Source organism: Silurus meridionalis, chromosome 21 (assembly GCF_014805685.1).
Source record: "Silurus meridionalis isolate SWU-2019-XX chromosome 21, ASM1480568v1, whole genome shotgun sequence".
Classification (NCBI taxonomy): domain Eukaryota; kingdom Metazoa; phylum Chordata; class Actinopteri; order Siluriformes; family Siluridae; genus Silurus; species Silurus meridionalis.
Window position 1 is genome coordinate 1,088,699 of NC_060904.1, and position 25,890 is coordinate 1,114,588.

Consider the following 25,890-nt stretch of genomic DNA (forward strand, 5'->3'; position numbering starts at 1 on the left):
CTCATTTTATTTGGTTTTCATGGCTGTAGCTTTAATCAGCATGTTTATACAGTACACGTGAATCGACTCTATATATCGGATCCGGAAGATTCGACTCAAAGATCCGACTCGCTCTATGCGACTCCCCCCTCCCCCCAACTTCTTCTCACCCTCCCTGTAGTGTGTACGGTGGAAATTAAAGATGGCGCCTTCCCACGTCCTCAGATGCTGTCAGCGGGGTCTGGCTTGGATACCGGTTATATTTATCGCTTTAGTCGTGTGCTGGTCGTATTATGCCTACGTTGTGGAGTTGTGTGTGTGTAAGTACACTTTGTTTTGACTCCAACGTTGCTGTTTTTATCAGAAAATTAGCGTCAAAAGCTAAAGAGATGTGAAGGGAGGAAGAAAGGAAGTGGCCGTTCTCTCCCTCAGCCGCTTCATCCCTCTCACTCCTCCGTGTCAGTCCTTAAACTTTAAACCGAACACAGGTTTCACTGTTTTTATGAATAAAACATGTTTTTTTATATACATTTCTGTTATACCACCTTTTAACTCAAATCTGTGCACTAACTAGCCTGCTAGCAACACCACCCGATTCCTCGCCTAGATACCGGCAAAGAAACAGCAACAAAATTATCACTTTTATTTTGTTGTGGTGGTTATTTATTTATTTAGTTAGTATTATTATAATTTTTTCATTTGATTGTAAACACCTATTTATAATGCCTAATTAAGAAGACATTGAACAGTGAACTAGATAACTAACTAGTTAAACTAGTTCTCCGGACGGAATTGAGGCTCGACTGTCAGTCTGTTAAGACCAAAAGGAGATAAAACATTTAGAATTGATAATCAGTCTTATTTCCTGAATCGTCAGAAGCTTTTGAGTACCTTGACCTGTTTTGTAGCCCACCTGTAGCCCACCTGTAGCCCACCTGTAGCCCACCTGTAGCCCACCTGTAGCCCACCTGTAGCCCACCTGTAGCCCACCCAGCCCACCTGTAGCCCACCTGTAGCCCACCTGTAGCCCACCTGTAGCCCACCTGTAGCCCGGTAGATGATGATTATTGCAGCTGTGTCACTCATTCTTTATTATTTCCGGCTAATAAAACAGCAACCTATTCAGTTGCACACAATGAGGATAAATTAAATATATTATTATTACTCATTATGTCATAGTAAATGGGACATTTTCCCATAGGAGTGGAGTTTATTATAAACAGCAAAGCAGGACTAAACATGGAAAGGAAATGTTTATAAAACATCCCAAAACAATCTATTGCTCAGGTGTCCATGAACCCCTGTGGTGTTTAAAGAGCTGAAAAATGCCCTGAATTAAAGACTGTTGTGTTTGATGCCAAAAAATTGTTTTGTGAAATAAATGTTTGTTTTCTCTTTTCTGCAGTCACTGTGCCGAGTCTGGGAGAAAAAGGTGAGCAGTCTCACATTTGTGTTAAATGGGATGAGTCGGAATTGTGTGTGTGTGTGTGTGTGTGTGTGTGTGTGTGTGTGTGTGTGTGTGTCGGCTTGTGTTTGTGCTGATGCGAGTTTCCAGCTCGTCTGTGATGGATCGTCCAGTCCATTTCTGATGTGTCTGCAACTCTTTTTTTTTTTTGGCTCTTTCTTTCTCACAGTCATCTACTTGGTGGTTTTTCACCTCTTCTTCATCCTGTTTGTTTGGTCTTATTGGAAGACCATCTTCACCAAACCAGCAAATCCATCCAAAGAGGTGAGCTCAATGAAAAGATGGCCGTGGTGCCGGCATCGAGGTCCAGAAACATGGAATAAAGCTTTACAACCTGAGAGAAATTCTGACCAATCCCATTATTTTCTGATTAACTTCTAGCCAATCCTGTTCACCATCTATAGCATTCTGACCAATCACATTGTTTTCTGATTAATCCTGAAGAACTGTTGATTGTTTCTGGTCAAATCCTTGCAGATCTCATTCATTTCCTAAGAGATTTGGACTAATCCTGTTTATCTCCCTCGTGTTTGATTAATTTTGTGGTATAAAGTGTGTGTGTGTGTGTGTGTGTGTGTGTGTGTGTGTGTGTGTGTGTGTGTGTGTGTGTGTGTTGTAGTTCTGTTTACCCAAAGCTGAGAAGGAGCTTTATGAGAAAGAAGAACGCCCAGAGACTCAGCAGGAGATCCTGAAACGAGTTGCGAGCAGCCTGCCGCTGTACACACGCACTGGTGCTGGAGGTAAGCCAATCACTCCATCCGTCCATCTCTCTATCTATCTCTCCGTCCATTTCTCCATACAAATCTACATACCTCTCTCCGTCCATCCATCTCTCCTATCTACCGCTCTCCCCTCGTCTCCATCCATCTACCTCTCCCCATCCATCCATCTCTCCTATCTACCACTCTCCCCTCCTCTCCATCCATCTACCTCTCTCCATTTCTCTTTCAAGTTTATTTATTTATTTAGCACTTTTCAATCTACTCCTCCCCATCTCTCCATCCATCCATCCATCCATCCATCTCTCTAACCATTTCTCCATCCATCCCTCTCTTCACAATCTGATAATATTGATATTAATAATAATAATAATGATGATTTGATTACCCTCTGTGTCCAGCTATTCGTTACTGTGACCGCTGCCAGGTGATCAAACCCGACCGGTGCCACCACTGTTCCGCCTGTGACATGTAAGCTAACACCCTGACTCTCAAGTGTCAAAACATCTCACACACACACACACACACACACACACACACACACACACAGTAGACAGTGTAATATTTGTAATAGTCTGTACCACCTTTATAGGAAAGCAATCAACATCTGGTGGATTAGGGGGTGATTATTAATAATCAGTATTGGGGGTGATGATATTCAGGTTCACGATTTGATTCCATTTATTATACCTGCTTCAGTATTTGATTTGATTCGTGATACAGGTTTCACAATTCAGTTCCAATTTAAACGAACTTTAAAGGAATAAGAATAATAGCAGCCTTCGAGAGGAAGTTTTATGCAGAAATGGAGCTCCAGAGTCGGTTTAAATGCTTGTATGTGCTGCGTTTAACCTGCTTGTTTTCGGCTCTAAGAACATTACAAACTAAACATTTGTTTAATGGCACAAGATGCTATAAATATATAAAAGTCATTTTGGTGTGTAACAGGTGTGTGTTGAAGATGGATCATCACTGCCCGTGGTGAGTGAACTCTATTCCTAAAGCATGTCTCACACACACACACATGGTGTAAGTTTTTAACACTGCAATGTTTCCTATTTTTTCCAATAACAGGGTAAACAACTGTGTAGGTTTCTCTAATTACAAGTTCTTCATCCTGTTCCTGGCCTACTCGCTGCTCTACTGCATGTTCATCGCTGCCACAGTGCTGCAGTACTTCATCAAGTTCTGGACAGTGAGTTATCACTCTGTTACTTATCACATGCTCTCTTCTGTTGGATTTGATTTTAAAAAGAAAAAGCGTTTATTACCTGTTACAGTGCACCTGTGGAGGTGTGACAAAACTATCATGTAGTGACGGACCTGTAAATAAATACAAAAATGTTACATTTAAAATAAACAATAGTAACAATATTTAAAGTCGAATTACTTTAATGTTTCTTTAAAATAATATATTGTATATTTTTTAATCTTTTATATGTAATTAATTTATTTTATATATATATATATATATATATATATAATTAATTCTAAATCGTCTGTTCACTTATTCCTTGGTAAATATTTTTTTAATAGTAAACATTTTCTTTTATAAACAAATGCAAAGGTTGTAAATAAAAAATGAAATAAAAAGTACATAGAAGTAAAAAGGGACACGTTATCCGTTTGCATATTAAACCTTTATATCGCCGTATTACACCTCTTTACCGTGTGCTTTACTCTTCCTCCATCCCTCCCTCTATCCCTCCATCCTTCTAACTCTTGCCCCCTTATGTCTATCTCTCTTTTCCTCCCTCCGCACCCCCTCCCCTATATTTTTCCCTCACTTCAGACTCCTCTTTCCCTCACTCTCCACTCCACTCTTTCTCTCTCTCTCTCTCTCTCTCTCTCTCTCTCTCTCTCTCTCTCTCTCTCTCTCTCTCTCACTCCTCCCTCTTCCCCTTCTCCCTCTCTTCTCGTGTCTAACAGTCTGTCTCTGTTTGCACTAAGCTTTGCCGGAGGAAATCAGCAGAGAATTGTCCGAAGGTAATCAGCGGTGTTAGTGTTATGTTGGTTGTTGTGTTCACACCGGCATGGAAATGATAAATAAATAAATAAATACCATTTCATTCATCATTTTCTGTAAAAGTATCTGAGTGTTTATCCGTTAGGCTCGCATGATTAATCACGTGTTTGTGTAAACCTGAGGCTTTTTCCCTGCATCAGATTCCTCCTGCTGTATGTTTATCACATGTCCCTTTATTGTCCATGAAGTTCATTACATGGAGTTAAACGCATTAACTCTCTCTCTCTCTCTCTCTCTCTCTCTCTCTCTCTCTCTCTCTCTCTCTCTCTCTCTCTCTCTCTCTCTCTCTCTCTCTCAGAGCGAGCTGCCCGACTCTCATGCCAAATTCCACGTCTTGTTTCTTTTTTTTGTGGCGGCAATGTTCTGCATCAGCATCCTCTCTCTCTTCACTTACCACCTGTGGCTCGTAGCAAAGAACAGATCCACGATAGGTAACACACTCACACACCACCTCCACCTTCATCTCTGTTTACCTCCACCTTCATCTCTGTTTACTTCTACTTTCATCCCTGCTTCACCTCCACCTTAATATCTATCTCCACTTTAACTTCCACTTCCACCCTATTTCCACCTTCAATGCTCTGTGCATCCTCCTGACTCCATGGTTGCATTCAATTGAGTTTAATACAGAAACCTCTACATGTGACCCTCATCTCCTACCTTCTCTCGTTCCTTCAGAGGCTTTCCGAGCACCTGTCTTCAGGAACGGCCCAGATAAAAATGGGTTCTCTCTAGGTTTCAGCAAGAACATCGCTCAGGTGTTCGGAGACCAGAAGAAGTTCTGGCTGCTGCCAGTATTCACCAGGTAAACACACACACACACACACACACACACACACACACACACACACACACTCACACACTCAGTCTCAAGAAATGTACAGCTTCTTTTTCAGGACTTTAAGTTTGTTCTTTATTCTGTGCAGTCAGGGAGACGGTCTCACGTTTCCAACTCGGCTGGTGGCCACAGATCCGGAGCAACCAACAGAAACCATACATCCAGATCACCTGAGCCAAAGGTGAGGTGCAGTTCTCATTTTTACCACAGTGGCACTGTTTCACCACATACAGGGGTGCGAGAGATCAAAGCCAAATAAATAGAATTCCGAGTGTTTCAAGTGTTAAAATTTCACCAAGTTGTTGTTATTATTATTATTATTATTATTATTATTATTATTATTATTATTATTATTATTATTATAATAATCACACTAAAACTTTTAAAGTTTTAGGGTTTAATTATGATTTTCTTTCCCTTCCTGAAGTGTTGAGGGAGAACAGTGTGGTCCTCTCAGTGAGTCTCAGAAACATCTGCTCAATAACGACCTCCTGGACGATCACAAAGCAGCTGTTAAGTCCGGTGAGTTGCTCCAGAAAAAAAAAAAAAACAGAAAATCATTCACAGCGTGGGCGTGAAATTTTTTTAACAAATACATTTATGAACTCGTTCATGAATTCTCGTTTTCTCTCCACAGATGAAAATGACACCATCACGGTTTCCATGGAGTGCGAGTCCTAGCCAGGTTAGCATCGTTTCTCTTTGTTTGTTAGGGAGGAGGTGGAGCCAGTGGAGAAGGGGGTGGAGTTTGTGAGACATAATTGACATGAGGTTGTCTTCTCTTTTAGGGTTCGTCAATAAAAAACCTCCGGAGGAGAAACACAGCCATCAAACGTGATGCCTTAAACAACTCCATCACCTCTGCAGCAGCTCCCCGTCCTCGTGCGTGCTTGCGTGTGTTCGCTCGACGTCTAACGTTCAGAGAAATTCGCATCCTGATCTTTAATCTTTTTCTTTCCTTCTTCTTCTCCTTTCTCAAAGCAGTTGCAGGTTTTATCTCGGATTAATGGTGCGATTAATATCAAACCATTTGTTGTTTACCAGAAATAACAAGCACTACTATCACTGGGGGCATCTGGGTTCCCCACCGGTGTCTGATCTGATGTTTACAAAGCCAGGACTGATCCTTCCTGATCCTTTCATCTTCTCCTTTTTTTCGGATCGTGAACATAGAAACGTGTTTCGATCCAGCTGTTGACTATTTCATTATTATTATTATTATTATTACTACCGCGATTAGCGGTTTGTTGCGTGAGGTCACATGATCGCACGAAGGATCACGCGTTTGGAATTCTGGATGAAATTAGGTTATAAATCTAATACATTTAACACATTAAACTTTTCATAACAATATTAAAGCAGACGCACTTTCGGGCGGAGAAGGTGGGAACGTTCGACCATTTTCAGGATCACGTGTATTTTAGTATTTTTTTAATTTTTATTCTTTAACAGTGTTGATTACATTTCTGTGGTATTGATTATTCAAATCTTTTATTATATCGTTTTTGTTATTATTGTAATGGAATCTCTAGTGTGATTTATGGAATTATTTAATCATGGAATCTCCCAACATCTGAGTTCAGGGTCACGGAGACGCTCGCAGTTTTAACTCATCACCTGAGCACCGAGTTTATTTTTAGAAATATCACATTTAAAGCATCGAGTCATTTGAGAGTTGACTCTTATTGATTTTACTCGCTCTTGGAAAGAATTCCCAACATTTCCTGAAAGGATGGGAGGGTTTTTTTCCACCCGGAATTCCAAAGAATCAGATTAGGTTTGAAGCCTGTTTACAGAACGCCAGTGAAGAGGGCTGATATACATTATACATAAAGACGTCTGAGAGAATTGTGTGACTCCTACTTTGTGTGTACAGTTTGAGGAAGAAGCACATGTGGGTGGAAAAGTCAGGTGTCCCAGTACTTTTGGTGATGTTGTGTATTTTGGTTGCTCTTTCTGTGGTCGAGTATCAGATCATGATCTGTTAGGACTTGTAGTCTTTCCTGAAAGTATTGGAACAGTGAAGCTTATTCTTTTTGTTTATTGTGTTTTATCCGGTTGTTAGTTTAGCTGTGGTTTCTTCCTTTTTTTCCTCCAGGACATTCCTTATTGTTCTTGTGTTGGCTTTGCCCAAAGTTCATCCCTCGTTCTTCAGCTTTATAATGCCCTCTCCCCAGACAGCTCTCTGGTCTATACTTTGGTTAAACCTTTTTGATCACCAAATGCACAGGTCTTTACTGGTGAAACCCAAAACTCCATCCAAGAACCAACATTCTGAGAAACACAACACACCTGGCGAAGAAACATGTCGGACATGTGTTCCAAAACAGATCTGTGATTTTTATCAATCTGGTTTATGGTATATTGATCGGAACACAGAAAATAACTGGTCTTGCTGTTTCAATACTTTTGATTTGGGGTGTACGTGGTGTATAGGGGCTACAAGACATTAATTATAGCCTGCGTATATAGCGAATAGAACACCTCCCCCTTCTGGTGACTCATGGATATTAATTATATACATGAATATTCATGCACATTTGCATATTAAGTACGAAATCGACAGCCCTGGTTATAAGATATTTGGTAATAAAAAGCACAGTAATGCGATTCCCACGTCACTCTCAGATTCGTTTATGCTAAGTATTAACACGTGTTTTTTTTTTTTTTTTTAAGACATTTATTTTTTTATTCTTTTATTGTCGTAGTTTTTGTTTAATTCGTATGGAATCTGTTTGCTCGTTCGTTTGCACTGTGAACGTTCTACACGCCACATAATATGCATCTTCTCCAGTATCGGTCTCCAGTCTGCAGTAATAACACGCTGGAGAATAAAATTACTGCTAAAAATCCGTGAAAAACAAACGTTTGGTTACGTTCATCAAGATAAAGTTTTTGTGAGATGAGTCCATGCTTTTATGCCTCGTCATAAGCTGGTGTCTTATGAACCGGTTTGTTTTTATAAAAAATGTGTTTAGGATTTTACGTTTTTTAATTTTTTTATTTATATTTAGTTCCTTTGACCGGGTTTAGTCGTACGGCCGAGTGCAAAAGTTTGCGCGCCTCTGTTCTTTGTGTGTGGTGTTTTTATTTTCGATTCCTGGTATTCAGGGTCCTCCCACAAAAATTAATCAAAAAATATGGTATTGTGGTAGCGAGAGCATGTGGGAGATGTTTTCCTGCTTCTGTGATTCACTTGTCTGGTCATATGTTTGAACTTTGCCTGATACCTAAAGCATTGTGTTTTATGGCTTTTGAGAGACACATGCATGTTCCTTTTGTTTCTATGCATCTTTCAGCTTCTGAAGATTTCCTTTGCTGCCAAATATATAGATATATACATTATCGGATGTAAATCCTCCCTTAGCATGAACACCTTTACACACACTAATTTCTCAGAAATGTCTTTCTTGTGGTGAAGTTCATCCCAGAGCAGTTCAGAAGGATGTTGGTGGGCAGGTGGTACCATGATAGATTTCACTCCAGACGTCTGTCAGAACTCGGATGTACGCTTCGTCTTGTTGTACGGTGAAGTCGGTTCCAATGAGCCGCAGTCCAGACGGAACTGCATGGTGTTGAAGTGTGGAATAGGAGCCATGATGGTTCACTTTTACCTTCTGGAACCTTCCCTGCCCCAAACAACCCCAAACCATACCTCCATGTGAGGGTGAGGGAGTCTGATCATATCTTCGGTCTTGTTCTTCTTCTTTTACAAGTTCTTCTGGTAGACACAAAAATGTAACTTCACCAAACTTCCATCATTTCGCTCATTCACTGTTTTTGACTTGTATCTAAACGAAAGGAACATTTCATGTGTCTCAAAACTACAGACTGTGTGTTTACACATAAGAACAGGCCCAAACAGGACTTCAGCAGTTATTTAAACTCGGGTGGATTATTATTATTATTATTAGTATTATTATTATTATTATTATTATTGTAAGGCACTGATTCGCTATTTGACAAACACACAGAATTCGATTTCGACTTTATCATTCTAGTAAATATTCTTTCTGTCCGTTAATGTAAAGCGAGGGGAGGGGGCGCGCTAACTTGTGCACTCGACTGTACAGGTCACTTTTTTTGTTCAGACTTCGGTCATTCAAAACTGCTGAGTTTTCACCAAATAAAGGGCTGAACATCGGAGCTCTGAAGGTTCCTCTGAGAGCTCATACTCAAGCCTAGAAACACCAAGGACACCAAATCCTTTTCTTTCTTTTTTTTTTTTGTCATATTTTTTTTTTTTTTTTTTTTTTTAATAGTAATTTTTTGCTGTATTTGTTTAGTATCAGTATCAGTGCTGTCAGTATCAGTACATTGTTGTTGAATTGTTCTTTAATATACAAAGTGCAGCTGTGTTCTGGAAGTGTGTGTGTGTGTGTGTGTGAGAGAGATCAGTACGGTATGTCGAGTTGTCTCTGAAGAAATGCAGAATGTGATGAATAACAGAATCCTGCGTTCACGCTGACGAACGGCAGAAGCATTTTGGGGTTTTTTGGGGTTTTTTCTGCTAGAAGGAGCCATGTTTTCTTCTCGATTCTATGCACATAGTGTCCGACACCAAGCGATAAAATCTGGACCGATTCCTCGGACCGGTCCTGTGGCGCTCCTGCGTTTGTGGTTCTGAAGTTTTGTCGGTTCTCCACACGATACTTTAGTTTCCATCTCGCAATTACCTTCATTAAATACACAAAAAAAAAGTAGGGAAAAGTCTTATAACCCCGATTCTTCTTTATCGTATCACATAAAACGTGTTCGGTGACTGTCGGTGCTTCGGTTCGCTCGTTTGTCTTCACCGAGAACGAATCCAGACGCAACACGGAGCCGTGACGAGCGACGCACGCGACTCTTCACACAGTGTTCTGAACTTACAGTGACGAATACACACGTAAACACACCTAGAAACGCACAACACAAACACTTAGCAGCAGCGATTTACAGAGAGATTTCAGTCCGAGCTCGGAATGTTCTACACTACAGTCTGATGTGGTATTTTCTATCACAATATATAGAAATAAATTATATAAAAATTATTAATTACAAAATGAAGTGTAATGTTTTAATGATGGATTTTTAGCACCAGGACTCGTCTGAAACCACTTCAGTCGTCTTTTCCTTTTTTTGATTTGATTTTGTATTTATTTTTTGTTTGCAGATTTCGTTTATTTTGTTTTCTCCTCCTCCTTCACTCACAGCTGTGTGTGTGTGTGTGTGTGTGTGTGTGTGTGTGTGTGTGTGTGTGTGTGTGTGTGTGATTTAACCTCCGATCTTCCGTTTCATTTCTTTTCACATCTTTCAGAAGCCATTCTGTATCTCATTTCTCTATTTTTCAGCCTTTTTTTTTTTTTTTTTTTTTTTTTTTTTTAAGAATTAAAGGAAAAACCATCCGACTTGTAGAGCAGTTTCTGTTTCACCTTTTTTTGTTCGTTTCTGTTTTAGAAAAACATGGAAATGACTGTAAAATGTTGATCTCGCGTCTATTTTTCACTCTAATTCATTGGAATCTTGATATTTTGTGAATGATGATGTAATTGCTTATTCTGTGAACACGACTAAAAATAAACATGCTTTTATATTAAAAAAGTGACTGTTTCTTTCTTTTAAGTTTGTGGACACCCAGACATAAGATTATGCTGTTATAATAAACTCTGGGGAGATGTTCCTCTAGATTTTGTGGAGATTCATTCAGCTACAAGGTTGTGAGTAAATTCAGGTAGTGATGAAGGTGAGAAGGTCTGGGGTGCAGTCAGCATTCACATTCATCCCGAAAGTGTTCACTAGGGCTGGAGCTCTACAGCAGGAGATCCTCTGCCCAATCCAACTTCTTTACAGCAGATCTTTATTGAGCTGACTTCAGGAGTATGGTCATGCTGGAACAGGTTCGGATCTCCTAGTTTAAGTGAGGGGAAAATGTCCTGCTCCTACAGGGAAATACATGCTAGACAATTGTGTGCATTCCAACAGTGTAGACCGAGTCCCTGAACTCTGCTCAGTTCGTTTCCACGCAGGTCTTTGAACTCCTCGTTACACATCAGAAGTGAAGAATGTCAAATAAACTCTTAGTTCCACCTTCATCTGGATTTTAACTCTTTGTTGGAGATGAATGTGTGGAGAAGTACCGAAACTTCAATTCATCAATCATCGTTTACTGATCCGTGTGTGTGTGTGTGTGTGTGTGTGAACAGCTTGAGCATCTTTTCAAATTATTTCAATTAGTACAAATATTTAAATGATAAAAAAATATATAAATATATTAAGTGTGTGTATATTTTAATTCTAAAAAATGAATGGACGGACATTTCAATTCTATACATTTCTACACTAACCTGCACTGTGTGTGTGTGTGTGTGTGTGTGTGTGTGTGTGTGTGTGTGTGTGTGTGTGTGTGAAATCTTAAAAACAAATTGTATCAATTATCTTTTTGTTAAAAGTCGTTTAATTGTAGTTCATTATTTCACTATTTAAACTCTGTTGTATGTATTTTGTTTTTGTTTATTATGAATTATTAATAGTATATAATTTATATTTATATATAATAATAACCCACAAATATATTTCTCTGGTTTGGTTTATTAGCTGAACGTAACTGCAGTGTGATGGAAGGAGCTGTAACGCTGATGCAGTGGAGCAGAAAGATGAATGTGTTTGATATGAATGAAGAGAACACCGAGTCAGTAATGAAGAACATCAGTAGATCAGCTGAAACATGAAGCTCTAGAGAACTTTTACACACGATGTACTGTAGAATCGTGTCCTGACTCGTGGTCTTAAGGACGCCGTGTTCAGCGTTCTGTTCGAACAGATGATCTGATAAGCAGAAAAGACTTCTTGCATGACGTCTGTATTTGGGCTGCGTTCACACTGATGTACAGGTTTTTTTCTGATGTGTTGAAGAAGCTGGTGGTTGTGTGTCACTGGTGTCACAGCGGCCGATCCTGTTCTTATTGTTAGTACAGTTACAGTGATGTTAAATAGTAGAAGAATAGAAGCTTCTTTTGCAATTCAACACTTTTCAATTAACTGTAATTAATGAGAATCCAGAAAGCATGAGCAGTAAAGTCTCACACTCAGAGACACCAAGCTTGAGATGGTTGATTTCCACGTTAAAGTGGAAACCGAAGCTTCTGGAACCCAATAGGTTTTAAAGTGTACAGATAATCAGAGGTGAGAGCAGCATGCAATAAACTACTAAAGCGCTGCTGCATCAGTAAAACAGGTAATTGTGGTGATTGGGGGAAATTCAGGAAAGTGTTTGGCTGCTCCCATTAGGGGTCTCCACAGCAGATCATCCATCTCCATTACCCACCCTGTCCTCTACATCTTCCTCCTTCAACGTCTTCTCTCACCACATCCATAAACCTCCTCCTTGTTCTTCATCTTTTCCTCCTTCCTGGTGGCTCCATCCTGGAAAGTGCAAACTTCTTCTTCTTTCAGCTGCTCCCATTAGGGGGCGCCACAACGGATCATTCGTCTCCATACCCCCCTGTCCTCTACATCTGCCTCCTTCAAACCAACTACCTGCATGTCTTCTCTCACCACATCCATAAACCTCCTCCTTGGTCTTCATCTTTTCCTCCTTCCTGGTGGCTCCATCCTGGAAAGTGCAAACTTCTTCTTCTTTCAGCTGCTCCCATTAGGGGGCGCCACAACGGATCATTCGTCTCCATACCCCCCTGTCCTCTACATCTGCCTCCTTCAAACCAACTACCTGCATGTCTTCTCTCACCACATCCATAAACCTCCTCCTTGGTCTTCATCTTTTTCTCCTTCCTGGTGGCTCCATCCTGGAAAGTGCAAACCAAATTATATAAATAGTCATTCTGCTGGGAAGCAGTTGGTGATATGAAGATAAATCGTGAATTGTTTTCTCACAACAGACACAAATTAGCGCCATATTGTACTTTATGCGAGTCGCATCATGAAATAAAGCTTGCGTTTATAAATGCAGGGGAAAATTAACTAAAATGACAATCAAGAAGCTACATTTTTTATTTCTTTGCAGGTTTTGAGTTCTGTCCCAGCAGAAAGACTCGTTTGGGAAAGTTCAACTCATCAAGGATGCGAACACAAAACGATGCGGCTCTTATAATCGGCTCCTTTGGTTCAATGTTAAGAACCGACTCCCATATAAGAGCCCCTTTTTTGGTAAAAAAAAAAAAGAAAAGAAAAGAAAGAAAGAAAGAAAGAAAGAAAGAAAGAAAGAAAGAAAGAAAGAAAGAAAGAAAGAAAGAAAGAAATATGCATTTCTATTACCCTTGCAATGCAATTCAATTAAATAGTTTGTTTTTTGTTTTTTTAAGAAAAAGGGCAACATCAGAACTCTTGCATGTCCTCTGATTGACTCTTTGCTGTGTAAATGATTCAACCAGATATTATGATTCTTTAAACACAATCTAACTCCAAATAATGTTGTTATTGTTCAATTGTTTGTTTCAAAAGTAGATTAGGCTCAGATGAGACATTTTCTGTGATGATAGTGATCATATTCACAAACCTACAGAATAAAAGGGCAATGAGTCATTTCGTGGTTGAAAGAGTCGACTCATGTGGCTGACTGAAAAGAAATGCTTTTTTTTTAACAAATACAATAAAATAAAATAAAACAATAACTACCAAAAAGTGTAAAACCTTTTACTTGACTCAATTATGCATTATGATTTAAGATATTTTTGTGACAGATCCAAATCTTCATCATGAATCCTCATCAGCTGTCTGAGGAACACCACTTTGATCTTCTTCCAAGTAAAAAAAAAAAGAAATTATATGCAATCAATCTTTATTCTTGAGGCATCATCTAAAATGCATGTATTCTGTCTATGTTTTGCATCAGTCCCATTAAACTATATAGAAGGTTTAATAAATATCTATACATTTGGTGTCCAACAGATGAGGATGAGTTATTTTTTGAGTCTGGTTCCTCATGAGGTTTCTTCCTCATACCATCTCAGAGTTTTTCCTTTCATCATAATTAATAGACTTTTAAGGAACAAACTTATAGGCATTAAACTTATATATTCCAACTTTATAACCTCTTTATTTTTGTAAATCTGCTTTGAGAAAATGTCTATTGTTAAAAGTTCCACAAATTAAGATGATTTATTTTTTATTGTCGTTTCATTCCTGCCTTTTTTTTTTGTCTCTGATTGTTTTATTCATGCATAAGGAATGAAAAAATCTCCCAAAGCGCCCAGATTCCATCACATGACCACTGGAGCGCTTTAATTCCCGTCTCTGTGTCTCTATGGAGTCGATCCATGTGATGCAGGATTCCACGAGTGAAACGGGGCCTCCAGCGTTCCTGAGACCTGACTTCCACACCACCACCAGATCCACCACCCCCAGCTCCACCAGCTCCATCACCCCCACCCCCACCAGCACCCCCTGCAGGAGGCAACTAGGAGGGTTTTTTTTGTTTAGTTCTAATGGATTCTTCATGTAAAACATTCCTCTAAGGTCCTCTAAGTGTGTTGGAGCGCGCGCAGGGGCGGGACTGTGCAGGAGGGAGAGTTGGGATATAACCCAATGGGGTTTTGTTCATCTTCAGTGGATTTTGGACCGAATTCGAGTTTCTTCTTTCTGCTCCGTGCGGCTTTCATCTGCTTCTCGTCCTGATCTGCGTGTAGAAGCGGAGTGAGAGTGAAACGCTACTGAAGAGCAGGATGGACGGAACCAACCGAACCAAACCGGAATGCATGGAAGAGCCGCCTCTGGCCATCGATGTCATTTTACGTAAGTGTTTATTTGTGTTCCACAAAAAAGTTAATTATCATGAAAATGTATGTGTGTGTGTGTGTGTGTGTGTGTGTGTGTGTGCGCAGTAAAAACATTTCCTTGACGTAAAATTTTTCACTTGTATTTTATTTGTAGTTTTATTTTTGTTCAGAAATCTTTTTTGCGGTAATTCGCCTTAAAGCAGAAAAGATCCAATCAATCAATCATTAAAAAAAAACAAAAAACAAAAAAACAATAAAAAAAATCTAAAAAAAAACAAAAAAATGACAATAACAAGAAATGTTATCTATCTATTTATTTACTTATTTATTTCTGTCATTTCCTTTGAGGATCATTAAATCAATATATAATAAATCTGTCTGTCTGTCCGTCTGTCTGTCCGTCTGTCTGTCTGTCTGTCTGTCTGTCTGTCTGTCTGTCCGTCTGTCTGTGTGTCTGTCTGTCTGTCTGTCTGTCTGTCTGTCTGTCCATTAGAAATGATCATTGTGCTCATATCTCTCATAAGAACATGGAACAATTTAATATTTAATCATTTTTATCTCTCAGTATTATTCAATTCTAAACCAAAATCTTTTTTTATTCTGATCTTGTTGCAGTTCCTCAAATCCTATTAAATACGCTATACGAACAAAAGTATGTGCACCCCTTGACCATCACACCATATGTGGCTTCCTTTAAACTGTTACCACTGTTAAGTTGGAAGCTCACAGCTGTATCAAACAACTGTGTGTGTGTGTGTGTGTGTGTGTGTGTGTGTGTGTGAGTGTGTATGAGTGTGTGTGTGTGTGTGTGTGTGTGTGTGTGTGTGTGTGTGTGTGTGTGTGTGAGAGAGAGAGAGAGAGAGAGAGGCCTTGTATGTCCAGAGCCTGTTCTGAGTTTAGATGAGTCCAAATTGGACATTTTTGTCTCTACCAGCAGAACTTCACCGTACAACATGACGATGAGCTGAAGCGTACGTCTGAGTTCTGTCAGCATTCTTTAGAAAGAAAACACTCGTCTGTTATGATATCTATCATGGAACGACCTGCCCAGTCACCGCACCTAAATCCTGTTCAACTGCTCTGAGATGAACCGGATCGTAAAGAACTAGTGGACTCCTGAAGAACATCTTTGGAGAGTTTAACAAGAAGCACAGCAAAGTATTTCAGTTGAATGTTTGGAGAAACGAGGTGTCGGGATGGAGAGAGTGTGAAGGTGTTCTTCAGGCTTAGGGAGGATTTTCCAATGAAAATTAAGATGAAAATAAAAATCTGGACATTTAGGTGTTTGTTCGGTCGAAGTAAATCTTCACGCTGTTTCAGTTTGGGAACATACACGTGTCTCTCAAACACCATAAAACACTCAGTGTGTTTACATCAAACACGACGCAACATGTCTCTCTGAGAAACGGACAGATTCGACTCGCCTCATCACACTCCACTTTAAAAACGTTTCACATTTCTCGATACCCATCAGCATGAAGAGCACTGCATCCAGATATCTGTTTATCTTTGAGGTGCTTTTCTGCTGAATGTGTTTTTTAAGACTATTGAGGATTGTGGAGTTCTGAATTATTGTTCCAGGGCTTGTTGTTACCTGCACAGAGACTTCTGTAGGACGTCCAGAACCTTTAATTAGTAGACAAAGGCAAATGATGAACCTCCTCCTTTCACTTGAACTAGGAGACCCAAAACCTGTTTCAGCATGAGAATGCACCTGTGCACAAAGTGAGATTCATGAAGATCTGCTTACCATGCGTTAGACATGTGTGGAAGATCTCCTGCTATAAACCCTATTGAACACCTTTAGGATGAATGTGAATGCTGACTGCACCTCAGACCTCCTCAACTTCTCACCTACATCAGTATCTGACTTTACTCACACACTCGTAGCTCAAGAAATCTTCTCAAAATCGAGTGGAACATCTCCCCAGAAGAGTGGAGCTCATTATAACAGCAAATGAAGACTAAATAACGTGGAATGCGATTTTTAAACAGAAGCACATTTTCATCTTATGCTCAGGTGTCTACAAACGTTCTCTGTTCTCTCACTGGTTTGACTTTTGTGTTTTTTTTACTCGAACAGAACTCGACATTTTCGGGATCATCCTTTACTCCACCCTCACCTTCATGGCCTTTGTGTCCGTGCTGCTCTACATCGAGGAGTGTGTTTACATCTACAGGAAGGTTTCTTCCAACAAGAAGAGCGCCATCATCTGGGTGAACGGAGCTGCTCCGGTAACTCAGGAGGCTTTAACTCTAGTGCATGATAAGAGATTTTTTTACTACATCAGACTAAAGTTAAATTTGTTTGTGTGTGTGTGTGTGTGTGTGTGTGCACGCGCAGGTTATCGGGGCGATGTCCTGTTTGGGAATGTGGATCCCTAGAGCCACGATGTTCACAGATATGACCTCAGCCACGTGAGTGTGAGCAAATGTTCACCCATTTAAAAAAATAAAAAATAAAAAATAAAAATCATAAAATAAAAAAACCCCAAAAAGTTGTCTATTTTAATTGAATCTTTAATGTCACATTTTATAAATTACATAATTTTTACTGGATGAAATATATTTTTTTTTTAATTCAACAGTCAATACATTTTTTTAAAGCAAAATGTTTAATTATTATTATATTTTTTTTCCATAATTATTTGAGTCTTTTCTTTAAATGATTTCTTGGAGCTTTTATTTTTAGAATAGATATTACAACTATATATTTTTATATGGCCCAGGCATTTCCAGAATTATTGGCACCCTAATAAGATCAAATACTAACAAAAATCATTCATATTATTTATAGAAGTTAATTAAACAGATTTATCTTAATATAAATGTCTCACAAAAATGCATTAAAAGAACATTTAAGATCAATTCAAGTGAATCAATAGACTGGATAAATACATTTAATCCATTTTTTTCCCCCAAGTTTTTATGCTTTCAGTATTTTTAATAATCATTTTAATGAATGATTCATTTAATTTACATTTAAGTTTTTATAAAAAAGTCTAGAAACATTTACACAAATATAAAATCTTTTTGTCATCTTTTTGAAATGATATTGTTCTTAAATTTAGCTCAAAATAAAACCTAATACATCATGCGTTATTTATTTTGTATTTTTAAATCATTTTTTTATATATAAAGGGTGCCAATAATTCTAAAGTTTCTTTTATGGACTGATTAATTAATTAATTGTTTATTATTTGTCTGTTTATTATTTGTGTGCTGTAAATTGTTATATATTGTGTGTGTGTGTGTGTGTGTGTGTGTGTGTGTGTGTGTGTGTTACAGTTATTTTGCCATCGTGGTGTTTAAGTTTCTGATTCTGATGATTGAGGAATGTGGAGGTGACGAGGTTTTTATCAAAAGTTCTGCTGACAAGACGCTCCGGATCAGTACCGGCCCCTGCTGCTGCTGCTGCCCCTGTCTGCCCAGAGTCCCCATCACACGGTAACACACACACACACACACAAACCACAGTAATTGCCACTACTGGTTTGTGGCACCAGTTTGGAGAAGAATCACGTATGGAGGTGATGGTCAGATTATTATGACTGTAAAAGGAGGAATACAATTAATTCAACAAAGGAAATCCATGTCTCATGATCAGGGGTGCACAAACTTTTGGATATATACTGTGTAATGAGACAGTTGTTCTGTTTCTGTTTGAACATCCCACCGGTCATTAAACTCTCTCTGGAACGCAGCGTCTCCGTCAGGTCACCTGCACAACCGCAGGGTCGTTACACCTTCACAGAAAAAGGTTTAGAGGAAACCGTAAGCTCACGATAAAAAACGCAGGAATCTCAATGATCAGAGCCGATTTTACTGCAAAGAGCGTTTTCTTATAGCTCTTAATAATATTTTTCAGGAAACAGAAAACAGTCCTTTTGTTAAAACAATAATAATAATAATTCTAAGAATCATAAACATCTTTATTATTATTATTATTATAAGAGGTGATCAAAAACGGTGCATTGGGTAACTGAGAAAAGAACAAACTGAATCGAGACGTGTGAGAACTGAAAAAAGGGAACTGATAAATGTGAATTTTATTAAAAATGTAACACATTTTTTCTAATGTTTTGTGTAAATTTTATTTTAGCTATGTATTTATTTTTTTGTAAAGTTCCACCAAAATATAAAAAAATCTAATTTAACTAAATAAAATATATTTAAAATTTAGCTAATTAATAATAATAATAATACAAAATTATAATGATACAAATCTGCTAATAAAGCTTATTATATCTTATTATAATAATAAATTATAATTATCTAAACAATAAATTGGTGAAATCTATTTCTGAAATAAATTGAAATACATGGAATGTTAATTTAGGAATATTGTTTGTTAATCCATGGGAAAAACGGGAAGGTTTCAGTTTGACCAGGAGATGGCGCTGTATTTAGTGACAATGAATAAAAGACACTGTTGTTTGAAGTAGAAGCCTCATAATAATAATAATAATAATAATAATAATAATAATAATAATAATAACAATAATAATAATTATTATTATTGTTATTATTATTATTATTATTATTTTATTTATTTATTTATTTATTTATTTATTTATTTATTTATTTATTTATTTATTTATTTATTTTTATTATTATTATTATTAGTGTGATGAGACCAAATCTGTGATTACTGTCAGAGCTGCTGTTATATAGGAAACTGCTCTTTGGCAGTTGAGCAGAATAACATTCATTGTGTGTGTGTGTGTGTGTGTGTGTGTGTGTGTGTGTGTGTGTGTGTGTGTGTGTGTGTGTGTAAGTAGCCGCTCTCTGTTCATGCTGAAGCTGGGCTCCTTCCAGTTTGCTCTGCTGAAGGTGGTTTTCACAATTCTGTCCATCATCTTGTGGACTAACGGCAACTTCAAAGTCACTGATGTGAGTAAATGTAAACTCTGTGTGTCTGTGTGTGTGTGTGTGTGTGTGTGTGTGTGTGTGTGTGTGAATAGGAAATGAAACATTACAGTTATATAAAAACTCTGTAGTCATGGTGGTTGTGCAGATGAATATCACCGGTGCTGCGATCTGGATAAACCCAGGTGTGGGTGTACTCACCATCATTGCTCTGTGGCCCGTCTCCATCATGTTCATCCACGTGCGTGAGGCTTTACGTAGCCTGAAGATCATCCCCAAATATGCCATGTACCAGGTGAGTCTTTACTCGACACACCACCATTTCAGTTTCTCTGTTCAGGTGTGAATAGTGGATTGTGATTGGCTGGAATGAGTTCAGGTGTGAATAGTGGATTGTGATTGGCTGGAAGTTCAGATAGTTTGTGTTTGTCAGTTGAATCTAAATGAATGCGGTGCTTTTAAACACCTGTTACCATAGTAACCTCCAGTTCCGGTTCCATCCAGAGTGAGGCAGCGATTGTACACATTTTCTAATGTCCTCACTGAGCTCCATGGAGGAGTTTTGCGTGTAGTCGAACTTCTATTGTGAATATGGAGATTTTCGTAAAAAGTCCGAGGCACAAGATGAATTTAAGGAAAAGAAAATGTTCAAATGAGAAATAGAATAAAAAACAGCACCAGGATTTACACCAACAGCTTCATTATAGAAGAGACGCAACACACACACACACGTTCCTATACTAATATACACAGTTAATATTGTGTGATTTCTTACACAACAACATAAACTTATAATCCATATATGGAATATGTACTGTATATTAAAAAAAGAAAAAAAATCAATATTATATATAAAAATCACAAAAGGAACAGATAAAAAAGTTTCTTTTTAAATGCTGTTTTGATTTGGATTTTAGTTCATGTACACAGTTAAATGAAAAATGCAATGACATTTGCTTCTTATTTTTCTTCTTATTATTATTATTTTACCCATGATGCCTTTGTGTTTGTGTTGTTCCTAAGCTGGTGCTGATCCTCAGTCAGCTGCAGACGGCCATCATTAATATTCTGGGCATGAATGGGACGATCGCCTGCAGTCCACCGTTCTCCTCCATACACCGCGGTTACTGTGAGTCTCACACCAGTCCAAATATTCAGTGTAGAAAAAAATAGGTATGAATGTATATGCCCATTAGACACACATATACTTCCATGTTCAGAGTCTCATGTCATCATTTTATAAAAATTTGCATATTAGATTGAATGACGAGTGGAAGCTTACACAAAGCCCTGCCCTCGAGTCCGTGCTATGCTGAGAACGAGTTCTAAAATTGCTGAATCAGCATGAAATTTTAGTCCTCCTGATAATTTGCATATTAAATGTGAGTGAGTCAGAGCATTATTAGTGACCCCATGAATAGCCACGCCCCTAAAACAATTCACACACACGGCTTTTTACAGAAGTGTTGAGTAAGTATGTTGAGGAAATCTGAAAACATCTTTTTGGATTTTTCCAATGTTTTCCTGTTTGTTTCCTCCAGTGATGAGCCAGCAGCTTCTGATTTTGGAGATGTTCATCATCACGCTGGTGACTCGGTTGTTGTACCGGCGTCAGTATGATCCCGTACATTACGGCGAAGTTGACGAGGAGAAGAACAGTGTTCTCGCCACCGACTCCAGTGAACATCATATGAAAAATAACAAGTGAAAAAACAAGGAATTTTTGTTTTGGGCACAACATCACGGTCTGAACCAACTTCAGCACAGACCTATGAATGTATATTTTTTATTTATATCTACAGCCTGCATGTAATCCCGGATTTTTATACTTTTTAATTGCTTTTTTTTTTTGCAACAAAAATGCAGAATAAATCCATGAGGAACAAGTTCTTCTAAGTTCTTTCATCATTTCTCTGAGAGTGTCTTCACCACAAGCTCTCTAGCTGACTGAGACTCAAACTTAATATTATAAATTTTATTCAAACTACCTGGAAGATCTGATCGATCATTTTGTCAGACTTCATGTGTAATGTTTTGTTTTTACATGATGCTTAAAAAAAAAAAAGGAAATTTCATGTAAAACAGTAGTGGGTTTATAATTGACCTGGCAGTGATCAGGGCAGAACTGGAACTGTGAGGTGTTTTATATTATTATTATTATTATTATTATTATTATTATTATTATTTAGCCAAATATAATACCTAAACCACCAAATGAGCCAAATACACATCTGGATGAGCTCAAATTCCAGCTACAGTGGTTTAAAATGAATGAATATGATCATACAGATGTTCCCAGCTGAGCAGCGTTCTTAGCTTAAGCTTTAACTTTGGGTTTCCTCAGTGTTGTCTGGTTTTCTCCTACAAACAAACAGGTAGCTGAAGGGTTGAGCTCAATTGCCCCAGGTGTGGGTGTGCAGGGTGAATTTTCCTGATTTGTCATGAATCATGAGAGAGGCTCCAGATCCACAGAACATAAGAATAAAGCAAAGGAATGTTTTGCCTGTTGTGCTGTAAATGAAATCACTAGCTACAGAAGGTTTTAGAAAAACAAAATAAATGTGTAAAGTCTATTAACAAATAGTAATAAAAGTCTAGTTGATTGCCCACGTTTAAACACGTTCTTTTATAAGGGTACTGTTACTAATATTACCCGTACTACAGATAGTCCCTGGGTTATGATGGCCCGACTTACATTTTTTTTAATATTACGGTGACGAAAGCGAAACGACAAAATGTTAAATATATGAACTTTTGCACTGCAGGGAAATAGAGGTGTATATGTGGTAGGATATGTTGGGACGCTGCCAGGATGTGAGCATCTCTTGCCTTCTGAGATGCCTGCGGTCGAGTTCAGTTGTCCTGGTGTTAGAGCACATTTATTTAGTTTTTTTCTTGTCTCTCTTCTTTTTATTGACATCACCAGGTGCATCTGGCTCCATCCTCCACTCGTGAGCCAGTGCTCGTCCCTGCACCCATACCACACTGTATAGTTTCTACATTACAGTAGTGTAAATTGCTCTGTTTTGCTAGATTATGTACTGTAATGTGTTAAATTATTAACAGTATACGACCCAATACTGATCACCATTCTCCCAGACTCCTCAGTAGGCTTGGACATGTCTCGGCTTACCATATTTTCAGAACGCATCTCCATTATAAACCAAGGGAATACCTGTACTGCACAAAGTATTGGCTCCCTCTCTACAACATGTGGCAGATGCCCTTATACAGATTCACTTACAAGTATTCATGCACCTGAGCGGTTAAAAGGTTAAGAGCTGGGATTCAAACTCACAACCTTCTAATCATGTTAACCACTGAGCTACACCTTCCACACCTGTCTGACATTCATGAAGGTCAAACACTCGCATTTATTACATCAAATATTTCGATTCTTATTTATTATTTTGTAGATTTATTCATTCTCCTTATAAACTCCTCCAGCTTCATTTCCGCCCTCCACGAGTCATCTGTGTCACTACCGGTAAAAAACACGTGCTGTGAACGTGAAGGCGCACACGTACAGGTTTCTACATACACTCACAGCTGCGCACTGTACGCTCCAACCGAACGTGACAGCGCGCACACAAACCCGCGAGCGCCCACTGGCGACGCCTGTCAGCTTCTGACCAATCAGGAGCCGCGTTTTATTACTTCCGCGGTTCCAAACCGACCAATTACAGAGCGGTCCATTGGAGCCGCAGTGTTGTTTCACAGCAACCATTCCGGCAGAGAGACAGAAGAGAAGAACAATAATTCTATTGTGTATTTTGGGGATTCTTTTATTGTATATATTTGTGATGGAAGAAAATATCATGGACATAAACAAGATTTCCGTTCGGATGCTTGTTGAGGAAGTGCAGCATTCGAGTGTGAGGTTTTGATGCTTTTTTGGGATCCAGTAACGGAACTGAACCATCACACACACACACACACACACACACACACACACACTAAAGGCTTTTATTTCTCGCCACGATGAGGTTGTCTGCGATTTTGATGAACACTTCTGCAAAAATTGAGTATTACTCCAGGTTTTCACCTTCTCCTCTCTCCATCAAGCAGTTCCTCGAGTTTGGTGAGTAAAGACATCAAGTTTTATTGCACTGATAACGATTTATGGTGTTTATTTACCCTGATTCACCTTTACAACACCAAATCTACTCTATCCAACCTATACACACTTCCTGTGCCCTTTAAAGAGCATTAAATGACCTAGAGTTCAAATGTTCTGACCTTTAGAGCAGATCCTGACCCCAGGTCATCAGAACATCTCATTACATCAGGGTTCACAAAACTGTGGTCAAAAAGTCATCATTTTCTCTACTGTTATAATTATATATGTATATAGGAGTTATTTTGTGTCATGTCATGTAGTATGTGATCCTTCGGTTTGTTTTTGTTTGTTTGGAAGTTTTTTTGTTCATGTTGCTCCGCCCACATTGAGGTTTATTGTGGTTTAATTAACGCATCTCTGGATTCTGATTGGTCGGAAAACTTCCATTTCATAATGTTCATTATGAATATGTATATTTGATATCAAAAAGGTTCAAGACCAGTTTTGTAACATGCCACCAGATGGCAGCACAAGGCTGCCCTCACAGTCACAAGGAGCACCATTGTGCCAAAAGACATCGTCCTGTGCAGCTGGTGCTATTCTGACCATCGAGCTCTCCTCACACGTGAGTGTCTCGCCGGAAACGGCACAAGCTCACATCCGCACCCATCCTGCTGACTTCACCTTCCTCCCGAAGACAAAAGTGGCCGTTTTGAGACCGTTGCGGAGATCCGGCGTGAATGCAGAAGATGCTCGAAAAGAAAAGAAGAATTCCAGCACACGTTCCAGAAGAACCCTGGGAGCCATATTACTGTGTAAAGGGACTGTTTTGAAGGTCATCATGTGGAAACAGAGATAAATAAAGTATTTTCTTATAAACAGATCTCGTCTGCAGGCTTGTTGATACCACGGTGACAGACGTGACGATGTGTCGGGGTTGTGTGAGTCGAATTTAATAGTTCAAGCAAATATTTGTTTTGGAACATTGAAACCTTCTAGAAGACGTTTTCACCAGTCGAATTATTGGATAAAAAGTTTAGCATCATTATTATTATAATTATTTGTTTTGGTCAGTGCCATTAAACATTCCATTACAAAAATGCAAATATTTAGACTAAAACTGTCAAATTCTAACAGCAGATTTATTATTATATAGTAATTAAATATATTCTGTACTACAGCGCTGACGAGTCCTGGATTGTGATTGGTCAGAAGGCGTTGATGTGTTTTCTGTCGAATAGATGAATAGATGATATTCGAATAAAAGACATGTAAACATGGAATATACAAGTGTGTGATTGAGGCAGTGAGTTGCTCAGTGAAATGACACGGTGTATAAATATTGAGGTGAAATGTGCAGAAAAATTAGATAAAAATACTCAGTGATTACACAGAGATCACACAGTGACTATAAAACTGAATGTGCAGTGGAGTGAAGAATGAGGTATGAGGTAACATGGCAACGCAAATGACAAGAGTGCAAACAGCATTAATATCGTACAGCACGTGCGTTTATAACCGTGTTTTACTGCTTTATTATACACTGAATTGATTCATCCAGAGCAGGTCTGTGACTTGGGTTGCCAGGGTGGAGAACATCCTCGGAAACTTTCCATGAGAACTTTATCTGGGGAATTTTGGGAAATGTTCAATGTTGCATCCTAATTTTCTGCACATGCTGACTCAGCAATAAACCTTAAAACACTTACTATTACCAGTGAAACAACTTTTATTATGATGTTGTTATTATTTAGTATTTTACTCTATATGATTATATTTATTAGCATTTTATTATAAACCAAACTGGCAACATTTCTCAACAGAAATCTACCAGGAATTAATGGGAATTTACAGGAATTTATTAGAAATTAGAAATTTCTATAAACTGAATTGTATACAGACATAAATCTAAACATTTAGTTTAGTCCTAAGCTGAGGTGCATGTAAACTAACACACATTTAACTGCTCTATTGTATAATTCAGTTGCACAATAGTTTACACACAGCACAAGACACTTTTTCGGTTCTCCCTGTCTGACCTCACGGGTTTTGTGTGACCTCACAGGAGATGTTTGGAGGAGATTTGAAGGAGATGTTTGGAGGAGATGTGCTCTGTTTGTTTGTTTTCCCGTATTGTTCTCCAGATGACAGACTGTGATAAAGACTTGTTGATCCTGAACACCAGCTTCTCGAACAGCAGGAAGTCAGGGTTATTCTCGAA

The 25,890-nt window shown here is 38.5% G+C and overlaps 3 protein-coding genes across 4 annotated transcripts in view; all 3 read left to right on the forward strand.

Annotated features, from left to right (window-relative positions):
• Positions 1–169: 169 nt before the first annotated feature.
• On the forward strand, positions 170–10,610 carry zdhhc20b (zinc finger DHHC-type palmitoyltransferase 20b). 2 transcript variants are annotated; one of them, XM_046877287.1, is made up of 14 exons: positions 176–299; positions 1,385–1,411; positions 1,614–1,708; positions 2,064–2,184; positions 2,565–2,634; positions 3,112–3,144; positions 3,238–3,358; positions 4,114–4,149; positions 4,488–4,620; positions 4,868–4,994; positions 5,116–5,208; positions 5,455–5,549; positions 5,665–5,712; positions 5,816–10,610. In XM_046877287.1, the coding sequence occupies exons 1-13, from the start codon at positions 182–184 to the stop codon at positions 5,706–5,708; spliced, it is 1,113 nt and encodes a 370-aa protein (XP_046733243.1). In that variant the 5' UTR covers positions 176–181; the 3' UTR covers positions 5,709–5,712; positions 5,816–10,610. The 2 variants fall into 2 exon arrangements, with proteins under 2 accessions (XP_046733245.1, XP_046733243.1); XM_046877289.1 differs by lacking the exon at positions 4,114–4,149 and having other exon boundaries at positions 170–299.
• Positions 10,611–14,420: 3,810 nt separating this feature from the next.
• Positions 14,421–21,495, forward strand: slc51a (solute carrier family 51 subunit alpha). Its single transcript, XM_046877290.1, has 8 exons — positions 14,421–14,756; positions 16,824–16,975; positions 17,085–17,158; positions 18,029–18,187; positions 19,522–19,633; positions 19,758–19,904; positions 20,633–20,738; positions 21,151–21,495. Exons 1-8 carry the CDS (start codon positions 14,687–14,689, stop codon positions 21,315–21,317), a joined length of 987 nt encoding a protein of 328 aa, XP_046733246.1. The 5' UTR covers positions 14,421–14,686; the 3' UTR covers positions 21,318–21,495.
• A 1,795-nt stretch (positions 21,496–23,290) lies between these two features.
• The window catches only part of pdk3a (pyruvate dehydrogenase kinase, isozyme 3a), a 10,654-nt gene continuing 8,054 nt past the window's right edge, over positions 23,291–25,890 (forward strand). Inside the window, exon 1 of the mRNA XM_046877597.1 lies at positions 23,291–23,690. Within this exon, the coding sequence (XP_046733553.1) occupies positions 23,591–23,690 (100 nt within the window). The 5' untranslated portion in view covers positions 23,291–23,590. The remainder of the gene's footprint in view (positions 23,691–25,890) is intronic.

What these genes read in the sequence shown, in the direction of transcription:
- zdhhc20b (XM_046877287.1), top strand. Translation starts at nt 182, where the DNA reads ATGGCGCCTTCCCACGTCCTCAGATGCTGTCAGCGGGGTCTGGCTTGG. An exon ending in CACACGCACTGGTGCTGGAG is followed by an intron (nt 2,185 to 2,564) that starts GTAAGCCAATCA and finishes CTCTGTGTCCAG; the next exon opens with CTATTCGTTACTGTGACCGC. An exon ending in ACTTCATCAAGTTCTGGACA is followed by an intron (nt 3,359 to 4,113) that starts GTGAGTTATCAC and finishes GTTTGCACTAAG; the next exon opens with CTTTGCCGGAGGAAATCAGC.
- slc51a (XM_046877290.1), top strand. Translation starts at nt 14,687, where the DNA reads ATGGACGGAACCAACCGAACCAAACCGGAATGCATGGAAGAGCCGCCT. An exon ending in ACAGATATGACCTCAGCCAC is followed by an intron (nt 17,159 to 18,028) that starts GTGAGTGTGAGC and finishes TGTGTGTTACAG; the next exon opens with TTATTTTGCCATCGTGGTGT. An exon ending in CTCCATACACCGCGGTTACT is followed by an intron (nt 20,739 to 21,150) that starts GTGAGTCTCACA and finishes TGTTTCCTCCAG; the next exon opens with TGATGAGCCAGCAGCTTCTG.